The sequence below is a fragment of the Nyctereutes procyonoides genome, unplaced genomic scaffold, assembly GCF_905146905.1.
Source record: "Nyctereutes procyonoides isolate TBG_1078 unplaced genomic scaffold, NYPRO_anot_genome, whole genome shotgun sequence".
Classification (NCBI taxonomy): domain Eukaryota; kingdom Metazoa; phylum Chordata; class Mammalia; order Carnivora; family Canidae; genus Nyctereutes; species Nyctereutes procyonoides.
The window spans coordinates 3,370,129-3,385,464 of NW_026575133.1; the positions used below are offsets into that span (position 1 = coordinate 3,370,129).

General features: G+C 48.2%; 1 protein-coding gene and 1 pseudogene across 2 annotated transcripts; one reads left to right on the forward strand and one right to left on the reverse strand.

Annotated features, from left to right (window-relative positions):
- Positions 1-68: 68 nt before the first annotated feature.
- AVPI1 (arginine vasopressin induced 1) lies at positions 69-9,299 on the reverse strand. Of its 2 annotated transcripts, none has more exons than XM_055345935.1 (3): positions 8,325-9,299; positions 1,638-1,937; positions 69-668 (listed from the first exon to the last, which is right to left on the reverse strand). In XM_055345935.1, exons 2-3 carry the CDS (start codon positions 1,925-1,927, stop codon positions 509-511), a joined length of 450 nt encoding a protein of 149 aa, XP_055201910.1. In that variant the 5' UTR covers positions 1,928-1,937; positions 8,325-9,299; the 3' UTR covers positions 69-508. The 2 variants fall into 2 exon arrangements, with proteins under 2 accessions (XP_055201910.1, XP_055201909.1); XM_055345934.1 differs by having other exon boundaries at positions 7,975-9,298.
- Positions 9,300-14,074: 4,775 nt separating this feature from the next.
- LOC129523278 (40S ribosomal protein SA-like) lies at positions 14,075-14,957 on the forward strand (annotated as a pseudogene).
- Positions 14,958-15,336: the final 379 nt, after the last annotated feature.

The following is a 15,336-nucleotide window of genomic DNA, read 5'->3' on the forward strand; positions in this document are numbered from 1 at the left end:
AATCCTTCATCCCCTTGTTTAAGAGTGTCCATTTGGGGATCCTCCCTTTCTGTGACAGACTCACACAATTATTGATGCAAATGTTTTTATTTTGCTACTTAAACCACAGTTTCCTTGTGCTAGCCTGACAGGGGCAGGGATGTGGGCAGGCTGCTGGACTGTGGGTTACAGCAGGAACAGGAGGGTTGGTAGCAGGAGTGGTGAGATGCTCAGTGTGAGTGTCCAACACTTAGGGGAATATCATGCAGCCCAGGTGTACTGTTAGATGGGAAGAGCTGAGGCGCGGTTTCTTCTCATTCTGGTGAGGAATGGGTCCCACATAACCTAGAGCTCAGGAGACATTTCCAGTCCTGTTCCAAATGGAGCAGGCCAGTGGCAGTAGTCTTTCATTTACCCCTGTGGGGCTATCTGCCTCCAGTCTCTCCTCCTTCTTTACCTCCTGGGCCTTTTGGCAAAAGTCCCTGTAATTCCTGGGGAAGATAATGCCATTCCCAGCTCCTTCCCTGGATCAGTGTCTGATTTGATGGAGGTAGCTTGTAGGGCCTGGCTTCTTCCAGTTCCGGCGGATCCTGGCACTTGTCCTCCTGGAGTTCAGATACTGATCACCAGAAGCTGTCTCCGTGCTACCACTCTGTGGGTTGGCCAGTGGAGTGCAGGGCTCGGGGATTCTGTGGAGAACAAGTGTATAATAGGCCCACATCAATAGGAAGGACAGAATGGGAACTAAAGAGATTTGGGTCACAACGGACTATTAAAACAGACTGTTCAGGGTAAAACAAGACCAGAAGCCTGGTTTGGTCTACCCCCTGAAAGCTAAAGCCCAGGCAAAGCTTTCACATTTCTGTAAAGAGAGCTGGGCTAGAACAGGGTATGTGATACTCAGCATTTCTCCAGCTTCCTCATGCTGTACCCATGGCAGCCATCATCATCAGTCAGCCGTGATATGAGACTGGAGGAACAAATATCCTCCTTAGCAAGGTATATTAAACAGGAATTGCAAGTCAACTGGAGGTAATATGAGCAAGGGCCTGATTTACTCCCCCGGACCTGATGACTTGGAAGACCTGTTCAGGTCTAATGTTCTAACTGGGGGCCCCAAGAAAGCAGTGGGAAGAATAGAACCCAGATCGTAACCCACAGTGATTGGTTAGGCTGTGTGGTTCGGCTTGGCCTTGTGGGGTTTGCAGTTCCCAGGCTGTCCGTGACCTAGGCAAAGGGGGATGACTAGTGAAAGTTTAAAGCTCCTCAATTTTGAAACCTCATTGCCTCTACGAAACCTTCCTACACTATGTTCTCCATAATCCCACAGGTAAGATTGTGATTGTTACCTATTTTACAACAGGGAAGCAATTTTTTTCTCCCAAACAAAAATCCCTCCCCTGGCTGAGAATCCCTGCAAAATTAAGTGATACCAATAGGGCCCAGGCCTTCCTTCCCATGGAAATTCACAGGGTCAACATGACTCTAGTAGTAACTGCAGTCACAGGCCCTGTGTAGACCTCACAACCCCCACAGCAGGTGCTTTACAGTGAGGCCAAGTCAGTGGTTCCAGGTCACCCTGCCAGGTGGCAGAAGCATGGTGGAAGGGGCATCATTGGTGCTCACCTTCCCTCAGCCTTCCAGTTCCAGGAACCCACCTGAGCCGGCTGCAGTGGTGCAGTGAGTGGGCCAGTGGTTTCGACCGGGGGGGCCTCTTCCTACGCAGCCTCCTCAAGGCTTCTGCCACGCGGTGGTCTCCTGCACACTCCCAGATGATCTGTGCTCGCTCCTCAGCCAGCTGGTCCCCACTGCGCTGAAACAGGCCCTGGATCTGCAGCAGCTCGGCGTCCTGGAAGATGTTGGCCGAGGCCTGCTTGCGGCCCCGGGCCTCGGCCGGAGCCTGCTGCCAAAGGGGCGGCTCACTCACCACAGAGGCTGGGGTGCCCATCCTGGGTGCTCTGGGGAAGGAAAGCATGGAGAGACCTCAGTCAGTAGGCCATTCCCAAACCTGCAGCCTGACGGATGCAAGGGCTTCTGGTGTTTCTATTCTCCAGGAGTCAATGTGCACTAAGTCTTAGTCACTCTAATTTTCAGGGTACCTGGGGGATATAATGTGAATAACGACAAACTTTATTATGAAGTGCTTATGTGTACGATACATGTACTATCTCACTGAAGAGTCACAGCAACCCGTGAAGTAAGAATGGTTTATTCCCACCATACAGATGAAGAAGTGCAACTTGGTTGAAATGACCCTTCGCAGTCACAAAGCCTTGCATAAGCAGAGAGCTGGGAGCAGAACCCAGGTCTGTCTGGCTGTAAAGCCCAGGCTGACCCTGGATACCTACATCCTGAGGACAGTGCTGACAGCAGCCATGGAACTGTGTTGAGCGTTTAAATGTATTGGGCATGGCTCTGAGAGTTGTGATCACACAACCACCTCATTGAAACGTGATAACAGCAACCCTATGGGTAGATACTGTATCCTCATTTCACTAATGAAACTGAAGAATGGAAGCCAGGTCTCTCTAAGGCTCTGTAGCACAGAGGTAAGAAGGGTTTTGGGGTTGGAATATGTAGGTTGGAATCCCACTTCTGGCCACCTCCATCCCTGAATGGCTCACCTGCTTCCTGTGTGAATGTGTGAGCTGCACCAATTCCTACTTCACAGGGCCACAGTGGGGACTTAGGACAGTGTTAAGAACGGTGCCCAATGTTCTATTCTGCTTTTCCAGCTGAAAACAGAATGGTCATCCTACCTATTTTCAAGACCCTGGAGACACACCAAGTCCATATGGTTCAGTAAGCACAGTATGAAACAGACCAATCAGATCTAACTGCAGTCCAAAAGGCCATGGAGAGGAACATAGGGGCAATGAGGTGGCTACAGGGTTAGAATATACAACCACGGGCAGATGTTGGGATCTAGAAGAGTTCAATAAAAGGAAGGCTCATGTCAATGCCCTCCCCCCATAGGAAATGAAAATTAAATGATCTTCCTCAGTTCTAGAGAGTTCAGTTTGAACAACAAAGACATTTGAGGGTCACTCACCCCATCCTTGTCTCCAGTACAGCCTGAAAAAGCTATGAGACTGGAAAGCAGACCAAAGACCTTGGCATTACACAGAACTGGGCTTGAATCACAGTCCTGCCACCTTAGCTGTGACCCTAGGCAAGTTACTCAACGTCTCTGAGCCTCTGCTTAGCTGTAAAGTAGGGCTCATAACCACTTGTCAGAATTGCTGTAAGGCCTGAGTGAATCCAAAAAAAAAAAAAAGGACTGAGTAAATTCAGTGTGGTATCAGGTACCAGATAAGAGCCAAATAAATGCAAATGCCACCACCCCCTCTGTCCTCGCCCCCACACCCTGTCCCTATTGGCTTCCTTGACTTTTGTAATTGGATCAGGGGTATGACAGGATCCCTTTTCCTCTGTTCTGGCCTAAGCCAGCTGAGGACTTGCCTGTGCTCCTTTCACCCTTCAGCCCCAGGCCTAGTGTGAGGAAGGCCTGGCTGCTACACCAGACCTCCCCTCATCCACGGAGCTACAGAGATATCTGTCAACCAGAAACCAGCTTAAAAAGGGAGTAAAAATTAAAATACATTTCAATACAAAATGTCTATGCTCCTTGTAACAAACTCAAACAGAATGGACATCACATAAAGCATTCCCAGCTTCACGGCCCTTAAGACTCACCTGCCTTTGTTTTCCTGAGACTTTGAGACATCTCTCCAACTCACTCAGACTCCTCAAATGTAACTGGCCCTCCCTCCTCTTCACCTCAATAACCAACCTCCTTATTCCAGTAATTTCCAAACTCACCCTGTCCCAGTGCCTAGGCCTCCTATCATAAGAACCCCACTTTCTTCAAAAGATTTAGTAACTAAAACCTCCACAAGAAGGCATCCTGGGTGGCTCAGCGGTTTAGCGCCGCCTTCAGCCCAGGGCGTGATCCTGGAGACTCGGATCTAGTCCCACATAGGGCTCCCTACAGGGAGCCTGCTTCTCCCTCTGCCTGTCTCTGCTTCTCTCTGTGTCTCTCATAAATAAAATATATTTTTTTAAATTTTTTATTTATTTATGATAGTCACACACACACAGAGAGGCAGAGACATAGGCAGAGGGAGAAGCAGGCTCCATGCACCGAGAGCCTGACGTGGGATTCGATCCCCGGTCTCCAGGATCGCACCTGGGCCAAAGGCAGGCGCTAAACCGCTGCGCCACCCAGGGATCCAATAAATAAAATCTTAAAAAAAAAAAAAAAAAAAACTGCACAAGACTCAGATAAATTTACTCCACAAAAATTGTGTTTTTTATCTGGAAATGGGAATTTTTAAATCTACATCTCCTTAAGCACTATTATGAAATCCAGTTAAAAACCTGGTATGTGTGGTAATCAAATCCCCTGAATTGGATGATAAAAAGTGACCAAAAAACAATAGTCACCAGGCAACACTTTCAGGCTGATGTTAAAAAGCTAACTCTGGGTCATTTACTGGTGATAGGACAATATGCATGATATTTCATCCTCCAAATAGTTCTAGGAATCAAACACTGTTACCTTCCTCCCAGCTCAGAGAGGAGCAAAGAAAGCCAAGACACAGATTCAATGCCAGAGGCTCAGCCAAGGCCAGGACCTGGTGTAAGGGGCTGCCTTCACTGCCAAGCAGCACGGAGCAAACTGAAGCCCGTCATTTCTGTGGGGGAGAGGGCTCTGTTCTCACCTAATTCATAAAAAGGGGAAACCTGCCACTGGAAAGGGAACAATGATGGGCCCACACACAAAGCAGGGGCGGGGTTGTAGAGTTTATCTTTTCTTGAGTGTCAGAGCTGTTGTCTGTGATCTGCTGTTGTAGTCTTGAACCTGCAGCACTCAGAGGAAGATTCCCAGCTCCCACAAAACAAATCTGGAACCGCAGCTCAGCCCAGCCCAGTGCACACGGTACCAGCTCCTGAGTCAGAGGACTCTGAGCCCTTGTGCCACTCGCTGGCTGAGGGGCCTCTGGTACTTCACATCATCTCTGTGGGCCTCTGTTTCCCTCATACACCAGGAAGAAGGAACAGCTTCGTGCTTTTGGTCTCAGGGCGTGTGTAGTCAATGGTTCTATGACGAGGCTAGGTCTGTATGGAAGCAGTGACTGGATTTGCTCGTCTGATGAGGCCTTAATGCAACGTGTATGGACAGGTCTGGCTAATTAGGTGCCAGGAAATTCCCCAACCAGTAGTTCCTCCTTTCTGCTCTCCTCAACCTTCCCTGGAGATAAGGCACTGTTTTTGCTGCTGTGGGACTTGGGGTTAGGGACTGGGAGAAGACAGAGAACTCACTGCTCTAAAGCACTCCAGTGACCTACGCTGGCTGTGGCCAAGCCTGGGCAGACTCGTAGGCTGGTCTGGGTGGTGGGAGAAGAGGCCATGTTGGGCTTCTCTCAGATTCAGGCAATCTTACCCTCCCCTCAGAGAGAATGGCAACAGGATTGAGTAGCAGCAGCTGCCTCAGGGATGACTCGGAGCCCAACTTCCCAGATATTCACAGCCACCAGTGTGTGCTACAAAGCCCTACAAGGCCCCACCTCCAGCCTCCAGCATCCCAGTTACAGCAAGTTTCAAACACACCAACAAACCATCTGGGTGAGTCTAAGCCTCCAGCCTCAAACATACCCTCCATGCACTTTGGGGTGGGGTGCCTTGGCACCTCTAGATTTTGAGGATCTTCACTCTTGGCTCTGCCTGCTACCCTGGGAGTCAGCCAGCAGTAAGAGAATAAAAATCAATATGAGATTTCACATAGGATTAAACTTTGGGAAAATGAATTAGAACACTTTTATTATCAGAATAAACTTTTTTAAAGATTTTATTATTTTTATTTTTATTTCTAAAGATTTTATTTATTCATGAGAGACACAGGCTGAGGGAGAAGCAGGGAGCCCGACGTGGGACTTGATCCTGGGTCTCCAGGGTCACACCCCAGGCTGAAGGCAGCACTAAACCGCTGAGCCACCTGGGCTGCCCTAAGATTTTATTTTTAAGTAATCTCTACACCCAATGTAGAGCTTGAATTTACAACCTGAGATCAAGAGTGGCTCACTCTACCAACTAAGCCAGCCAGGCTCCCCAGAAGAAACATCTCTTATCTTATTCAATGTGTTATTTCCCCCCTAATTTCTTTTTTTTTTTTAAATATTTTATTTATTTATTCATAGAGACACAGCTAGAGAGAGAGGCAGAGACATAGGCAGAAGGAGGAGCAGGCTCCATGCACCGGGAACCCGACGTGGGACTCGATCCCGGGTCTCCAGGATCGTGCCCTGGGCCAAAGGCAGGCGCCAAACCGCTGCGCCACCCAGGGATCCCTCCCCCCTAATTTCTTGGACAGGACCTGAATTCATGGAAGTCAGTGTATACTTGAACAATGGTACTTTTTTTGAAATGGAAAATGACACTATAGAGATATTAAAAGATTACAAGTGGATCTTTCATCCCAGAGCTGACGTGAAAGAATATAAACATGGGTCTGTGAACAAATGAGTAAAAACTCATTGCAAAATACTTCAGCATGACACAAAGTAGCTTAAAAATGAACCCCCAAAGTAAATACCAAATGTGGAAAAGGACAAAGTTCAACTTGTTTTGAAATAGGCAATAAATGAATTATAGAGCTCTAACAAAGAAATATATTTAAAAAGTAACTCACCATGCAATGAATTTGTAATACATAAATATAGCGCACAATTGAGCACCCTTTGTAGTCTATGAAGCTCAGTTTAGACAGCTAGCTATTCTGACCATGGTCTCAGAGAGGCACAGGTAACCAACTACCAGAGGCAGAACACACTTGCACGAGCTGCCAGCAACTGCCTCCACACTCAGCTCACCTCCTTCAGATAACCCTGGTGATGGTAATAATCTGTAATTGGAGGCAAAGGGCCTTTGGAAAAAGAACTGAAGGCTCTGGCCCAAGGCCCAGATCAACACCTGTGGCCCTGGCCTGCCTCCCCTGTCGCTGGACAGCAGCCAGAATCTGTGGTTCCTCCACTGGGAGGCAGAGTCAACAAGGCTGTGTGAGCCCCCAGGCCCTTAAGGCCTACCCTACCCCCAGAAGTAACTGAGAGAACTGCATACATGTCAGTCTGCAGATCTAATGTGGAAGCGGACAAAAGGGCCCTACTCCTAGACCAATTCTCAGACACGACTGGAAAATAAACTAGGTGTAGAAATAACTCTCTTCAAGAGTTCAAGAACCCTGAATTCTGGCCGTGCCACTGAAAACTGGGTGACATTGACAAGCCTGTTTCCCCTGCCTCATTTTGCCCATCATCAAATGAGTGAGAATAAATAACCCTTAAAGGAATAAGGGTTATTCCCTTATTCCAGTACATTGGTGTACCGGTGAAAGCATCCATTCCAGTACATTGCATCATGAATGAGTGATGTAAGGGAAAGGCAATTTAACAACCAGGCAGTATAGAATCATTGTCATTTTCATGAAACTCCCTCAAAAGGGGCCTTCACTTGGGAAAAGATGGCAAAGGGTAATGGATCCATCTGTAGACCTTTAAATCACAGCTGCTAGTGAGGCAGCTTGCTCCATGTCAGACACAGAACATCACTTCCAAATAGGTGATCTTTTTAACTCACCCCTATGAGGAAGCACTATGACTAAAAAGGTTATACCCATTTTACAGATGAGAAAACTGAGCTCAGAAAGGTTAAGTAACTTGCCCAAAGTCAAACAGGAGGTGGGTGGTGAGGCTGGGATATACCCAGGTAGTATGATCTCAGCGCCCAGCCTCTCAACCACTGTTATTTTTGTTCCTGCCAGATGGTTGTCGAGGTCTTCAGGGGAAGGAACGACCCAGGAGGCTCAGAAACCTCTCGGAGCCTGCTATCTGCTTCTGCGGGCTTCGGAAGGCGCAGGGATCGAAAGTCAAGTCTCCCAAGCCTGCCTCGGCGCCCTCAGCACTCCACGGCCCGCAGGGAGTTAGAGCGATTACTCACCGCGCGGAAAGGCAGCGCCGACAGACCTCAAATAGGGATGGGGCAAGCTAAGAGGCGCCCACCCCAACCCTTTCACGGCTTTTGGCAAGGGCGGGCGCTTCCTGATGCGAAGGCGCTCACAAGGTCCAGGCGGCGTTCACCCACAGGTCGAGAGCTTCGGAGGGGATCTCCTGGCCCAGGCTGCAGGGCGACATCCCCAGCACAGGTCGGCCCCCGAGGCTCAGACGTGGCCGCTTCGCACAATGCCGGGCGCTAAGTGGACTACGGGGTCGGGTCCCAGCGGCACCGGGGTCTGACGGCCCGCCCGCCCGCTCCCACCGCAGCGCGAGCCGGGCCTCTGAGCTACGTACCTGGCTGCCCGAGGCGGGCCACCTAGGTCACAGCCGCGACTCCCGGGAGAAAGCGCTCCCCGGCCGGGGAAGAGCCAATCCTCGGCCGAGCCTCGGCGAGAGCTCCCGGGCGAGCCTCCCAAAATCGAACGCGGAGACCCCGTGGGCCAATCATCAGCAACAGAGGGGCGAGGGGCGTGCCCGGGCCCCGCCCCCTCGCCCTCCGCCGGCCTCGAAACCGAGTGCGAAGATTCCCCGGGCCCAATCAGCAGCGGAGCAGCGGCGAGGGGCGTGTCCGCCCGGGCCCTCCCTGCCCCCTCGGCCGCCCTAGCGCGGCGCCCGAGGCGCCCCCTTCATTGACGTCAGTACCCGGGGAGAGCAGGGTTTTGCTGGCGCGGGAGCGGGGCGGGGCCGCATTCCAGCCTCGGGGTGCGGCCGCGGGCCCTGCAGGGTACACGTGACGCGTGCCCCCTCTCCCGGGCCCTGGGCGGCGCGCGCGGCGCCGCGCTCCTTGCGGCGGGCGGCCCTCTGCAAGTAGAGCCGCGGTTCCTTAAATTCATCTCCCTTCTGGCTCCAGCTTTGAGGGAAAGGAGGAGATAGTGAGACCGTGGGCTCCAAAGCTAGAACGCCATAGATTCGAATCTTGAATCAGCTGCGCAACCTTGGGTCAGTCAGCTAAATGAGCAGTAGTACGTACGAAGATTTTATACATTCAGTGGACAAGGGTCCGTTAGGGACCCACCGTGTCCAAGTTCCTTAACCTGCAGTGAGTAGGAGACGTCTGTAAGCCCGTGCCCTGGGGGAATTTATAGTAAGGAAGGCAGACATTAAAAAGCTTAAAACGGGGGATCCCTGGGTGGCTCGGCGCTTTGGCGCCTGCCTTTGGCCCGGGGCGCGATCCTCGAGTCCCGGGATCGGGTCCCGTGTCGGGCCCCCGGCATGGAGCTTGCTCCCTCCTCTGCCTCTTTCTCTCTCTCTGTCTATCATAAATATAAATGAATAAATCTTTTTAAAAAAAGCTTAAAACATTTAGTAGTGGTTACAACTGTGATAAACATTATAACTATAAAAGGATCAAACGGAGGAAATTCAATCCCCTGTAGGAGGTCCTGGGAGAAGAAGTAACTTTAAGCTATGAAGAAGTTGAAGTTGGTCAGATGAAGAGGAGCGGGTCTGGGAAGAATGCTTAAGAAAGAATAGGGCATCCCTGGGTGGCTCAGTGGTTTAGTGCCTGCCTTTGGCCCAGGGCATGATCCTGGAGTCCCGGGATCGAGTCCCACATCGGGCTCCCTACAGGGAGCCTGCTTCTCCCTCAGCCTAATGTCTCTGCCTCTCTCTCTCTCTCTCTCTCTCTCTCTCTCTCTCTCTCTCTCTCTGTATCTCTCATGAATAAATAAATAAAATCTTAAAAAAAAGAAAAAAACATTTAAAAAAAGAGAGAATAGCATGTGCAAAGTCTAGGAGAAAGTTTGGCTCAGGAGGACTTAAAATGAGACCTAGAGGGGAATCCCTGGATCGCTCAGCGATTTAGCGAGTGCCTGCAGCCCAGGGCCTGATCCTGGAGTCCGGGAATCAAGTCCCACGTCAGGCTCCCTGCATGGAGCCTGCTTCTCCCTCTGCCTTGTGTCTCTGCCTGTGTGTGTGTGTGTGTGTGTGTGTGTGTCTCCAATGAATAAATAAATAAAATATTTTTTTAAATAAATAAAATCTTAAAAAAAAAAAGAGACCTGGAGTAAGACTCCCAAGGGAGAGAGTGGTGAGAAAGCAGAAGGCAGAGGCGGACAGTGAAAACATTTCCATTTGACTCTCTGAGGAGAATAGCATTATATATACTTGTCTAATAGATATTTTATATCTAAATGTGCCAGTCAGCACTTTACAGATATTAGCTCATTTCATCCTCATGAAAAATTTGTGTTTTTAGAAGGCCACTTTGGCCACAGCTTGGAACATAGATCAGAAGAAGTGGGAGTGAATGCAGGGTCCAATAGGATCTTTTTTTTTTTTTAAGATTTATTTATTTATTTGAGAGACAGCATGAGGAAGGAGTTGTTGGGAGTGGGGAGGAGAGAGAATCTCAAGCAGACTCCCCACTGAGTGCAGACTCCAAGGCTTGACTCAATCTCAGGACCCTAGGATCACTATGCTGATATCACCACCTGAGCCTAAATCAATAATCAGATGCTTAACCAACTGCAGCCACCTATGAGACCCCAATAGGTTCTTGATAAATGCTTGTTTACTTCCTTGGAAGATGAAGAGTTATTTGTACACTGGTTCAAAAATGGTCAGGAAGGTACCTGGGAATAGGGAGCTAGGTCTCCCTGATTTCTTTTTCACTTCAAAGTTGACCTTCATAGTCATTTAAGTGTGATCTCTCCTCTGTAAAAGTTGCGAGGGAGAAGGAATAAAAGCCAGCACGTAAGGATTTGTGGGTCCCTTTCTGCAAGGTGGAAGGGATGTTTGGGAGCTGTTCTTCCCCATCCCAAGGTCTCCAGTTTCTCTTTCTGTCCTCTACAAAAACATCAGCAAATGCTTTGCTATAGTTAAAAGGGTTTTAGCAGCAGTTTCTCTTTGCTTTTTCTGAAGACCTAGGGAAATAGCAAATGAATAAAGAAGTCAGCAATGTTCATCTCCAATAGAAGGCACTGATTGCTGCAAAACCTTTCAGCCAGCTGCTTGGCTAAAGAAAGGAGTGTGTGGAGTCCTAAATAGGGAGACTGAGCTTCTGAACCAGGGACACCCTGTTCCCCAGTCTCAGAAATAGAAAGGGCCAAACTCTTGGCATATTAGTGCTTGGAGAGCCTAGGACTTCTGATGCCAGGAGCTCAAATGAGCATACCAGGGTGGGAATTGGGAACTTGTGGCTTCTGGGTCAGACGTGACTAAGGCTGGGTGGAGAACATCTGGTGTCTCCAAACATTTTTGTAGGCATGTGACCATGCGCTTATCACACAATGGAAACATTTCTATTGTTAGAGCTTTATGATTCCGTATGTCTGATGAGAAGATAGTGCACTTCCATCATGCAGGACTGGAGGATCTGGGATCCACCTCCCCAGCAGGGAAGGCCCTGTTTTGAAGAGAAAGTCAAATCTGAGGCATGGAGCCCTGGTGTAATTCAGGCCAAGATTTGGTTTTACCAAGAATCAGATTAAGGTAAGGTGAGTAAGGAATACTCCTTGGGTGCAGTATTTAAGGGGACACAAAAAAACTCAGTAATCAAGATAAATATTTTAGTATAATATTTTTAAAAATCAAAATTAATGTAAAGCATCCATGATGAACAAAATATCAACACTTAAAGACAAGCTCTGGTTTGTTTTATGACCTGCTGTCATTTTGCAACAAGAATGGTCATTTCCAATCAGCCCGTGGTTCCCACACAGGTTGCCGTTATGCTCCCTTCCAATTAGCTTTCTGAGGGTTGAAAATAGTGTGTGAACCGACTGGGCAACACAAGCCTCTATGGATGGCCATTTTTTTTTTTATTGTAGGGCTTTCATCAACTTTTTCCATTTGATTCACAATATGGGAGAATATTTTGATAGGTGTGTATATGAGTGCACGTTTCCTTTTGCCTCAAGTGCCAATAGGGCTCAGTAGACTACTAATTTCTAGGGGAGTAGAGTCTAGAAAAGGAGTTCCAGCTGTTCAACCTTAGGCAAATAACCTCTCTGCTTTCCTACTTCCTCATCTATAAAGTGGAAAGAATCATAGGCACCTCTCTGTTTTGCTGTGAGGATGAAGTGAGGTGCTATAGGCATAGCGCTCAATATAAGCCTTGCTACAGACACTAACCCAGCACTTGACCCCTTCTCTCTCTGTCCTGCAGGAATTGTTCAAGCAGCTCTTACAAATGGTTCCCCCGTGGAGTTGAGGTTTGTTCCAATGGGTTTGTGGTTGCTATCTGTCCTATTCTGGGGGGAGCAGAGAGAACATTGTGTGACTCTTAAGTTAATTCTGTTTTTCTTGATCAGCGATCTTGGTAATTCTAAACTTTTTAAAAAGCACCCTTCTGGGGATCCCTGGGTGGCTCAGCGGTTTAGCACCTGCCTTTGGCCCAGGACGTGATCCTGGAGTCCTGGGATCAAGTCCCACATCAGGCTCCCTGCATGGAGCCTGCTTCCCCCTCTGCCTGTGTCTCTGCCTCTCTCTCTGTGTCTCTCATGAATAAATAAATAAAATTTTAAAAATAAATGAGTTGTAAATGTATACATATGTTTAAATGTATTATGTGTGCATATATACATGTGTATGCTTACACACAAACACATACAAGCACACATGTTCTCCAGCTGTGTCTGCTGAGAGGGCCTAGAAGCAATGATACCACAACAGGGATATGCGCATTTACAGTTCACATACTGAGTTCTCTCTCTTTTTTTTTAAGATTTTATTTATTTATTCATGAGAGACACACCCACAAACACAGAGGCAGAGACACAAGGCAGAGGGAGAAGCAGGCTCCATGCAGGGAGCCTGATGTGGGACTCGATCCCAGGTCTCCAGGATCACTCCCTGGGTGAAGGTGGCGCTAAACCGCTGAGCTACCCGGGCTGCCCCAGATATGAGTTCTCAATATTCTCCACAAAAGGAACCATGGCCCCTTGGGGAAATGATCAATTCAGCCACTGGGGTTGAGAGAGTTCAGGATGATTCTAGAATATCTTGTCCTAGAAAGCAAAGAAGTACTCGAAGAATGATGCAAACACATCAAAGGGACAAGGAGTCCTTTTATAAGGGCTCCCATTAGCAAATGCAGAGCATCAAAATAAAGCATGACACTAATAGATTATAATCCAATGAGTGAAAAAACACCTGAGTCCATAGCACTATAAATAAGTGAATAGGTAAACAGAGGAGAAGAAAAAGGCTTTCCTTATAGTAAAATGCCAACTAATAATTGTACAAGGAATAAAGCAGCTAGAAAATCATTAATGGCTACTAAAACAGCCCTGTGGCCAGTTATAAAAAGGGTTGTAGGGCAGCCCGGGTGGCTCAGCGGTTTAGCGCTGCCTTCAGTCCAGGGCCAGAGACCCAGGATCGAGTCCCATGTCGGGTTCCCTGCATGGAGCCTGCTTCTCCCTTTGCCTGTGTCTCTGCCTGCCTCTCTCTCTCTCTCTCTCTCTCTCTCTCTCTCTCTCTCTGTGTGTATGTCTCTCATGAGTAAATAAATAAAATCTTAAAAAAAAAGGATTGTAGCAGCTTTGCATATTTTTTGTTTGTTATATATACATGGTGTTTTGTACATAGTAACCTTTTCTCTCTCTCTCTTTTTAAAGATTTATTTATTTATGATAGAGAGAGAGAGAGAGAGAGAGAGAGAGAGAGAGGCAGAGACACAGGAGGAGGGAGAAGCAGGCTCCATGCAGGAGCCTGACGTGGGACTCGATCCTGGGTCTCCAGGATCAGGCCCTGGGCTGCAGGCGGCGCTAAACTGCTGTGCCACCGGGGCTGCCCCCTTTCCTCTCTCTTATGCTTTCATTTCATATGTACGTTTTTATGGAAGTTATTGGATATTATCGTTACTAGCTTAGTCTTTAGTTAACAGTATATTCCAAAGGACCCTGACAAAATCCAAGAAGTCTTTTTTTCTTTCTGAGCAGTACTTAATACAGATCACTGGGACTGAATATCTCCTTATTTTGAAGAGAGGGGGTAAGAATGTCATTTACAAGAAAGATGCTTTCCTTTTCCACGCTACCCAGGGAAGGGTCTATACAGCGTTGTTTTTCGTTCCCATCATAACTTAAAGGGAAACTTTAACAATGTCCGGAGCCCTTGATGTTCTGCAAATAAAGGAGATGTCCTCAAATTCCTTGCAGCAGGAACCCACTTAGGTGGCACCAACCTTGACTTCCAAATGGAACAGTACATCTACAAAAGGAAAAGTGATGGTATCTACATCATAAATCTGAAGAGAACTTGGGAGAAGCTTCTGTTGGCAGCTTGTGCCATTGTTGCCATTGAAAACCCAGCTGATGTCAGTGTTATATCATCCAGGAATACTGTCCAGCGAGCTGTGCTGAAATTTGCTGCTGCTACTGGAGCCACTCCTATTGCTAGCCGCTTCACTCCTGGAACCTTCACTAACCAGATCCAGGCAGCCTTCCAAGAGCCAAGGCTTCTGGAGGTTACTGATCCCAGGGCTGACCACCAGCCTCTCACAGAGGCATCCTCGTTAACCTGCCTACCATTGCTCTGTGTAACACAGACTCTCCTCTGCGCTATGTGGACATCGCCACCCCTTGCAACAGCAAGGGAGCTCACTCAGTGGGTCTGATGTGATGGCTGCTAGCTCGGGAAGTCCTGCCCATGCGTAGCACCAGTTCCCATGAGCACCCGTGGGAAGTCTTGCCTGATCTCTACTTCTACAGAGATCCTGGAGAGATTGAAAAGGAAGAACAGGCCGCTGCTGAAAAGGCTGTGACTAAGGAGGAATTTCAGGGTGAATGGACGGCTATAGCTCCTGAGTTCACTGCTACTCAGCCTGAAGTTGGAGACTGGTCTGAAGGCCTGCAGGTGCCCTCTGTGCCTATTCAGCAGTTCCCTACTGAAGACTGGAGCGCTCAGCCAGCCACTGAAGATTGGCCTGCAGTTCCCACTGTTCAGGCCACTGAATGGGTAGGAGCAACCACTGAGTGGTCTTAAGCTGCTCTTCCACAGAAGCAACAAAATGGAAATAAGGTTGACCGAAAATAAAACAGTTTCAAAAGAAGAAGAAGAAGAAGAAGAAGGAGAAGAAGAAGAAAAAGAAGAAGAAAAGAAAAGAAAGATGCTGTATTTCATTAGGTGGAAATATGGAGTTGTTTCATTGTCCTATGGAAGCCCAGATGTATATAGAAGGTTGTATATGGAAGTTGAGTCTCCAAAGAGGTAGACTGTGACAGTTATCTCTGCGATAAAGGAGCCGAGTCCTGTAAATATTTCTCCTTTTCCAGCTGGCACAATGCTCAGCTTTGTCAGTAGAGGGAGCTGGCAAGACACCGTAGGAGGAAGGGTTTCTCTCCTCGGTTAAGGTGTGCCCTTT

Bases quoted from the DNA above. Each gene is read 5' to 3' on its own strand.
- AVPI1 (XM_055345935.1), bottom strand. From the start codon at position 1,927: ATGGGCACCCCAGCCTCTGTGGTGAGTGAGCCGCCCCTTTGGCAGCAG. The intron at 669-1,637 runs GTGGGTTCCTGG...TGTTCTCCACAG, and splicing joins CACCACTGCAGCCGGCTCAG to AATCCCCGAGCCCTGCACTC.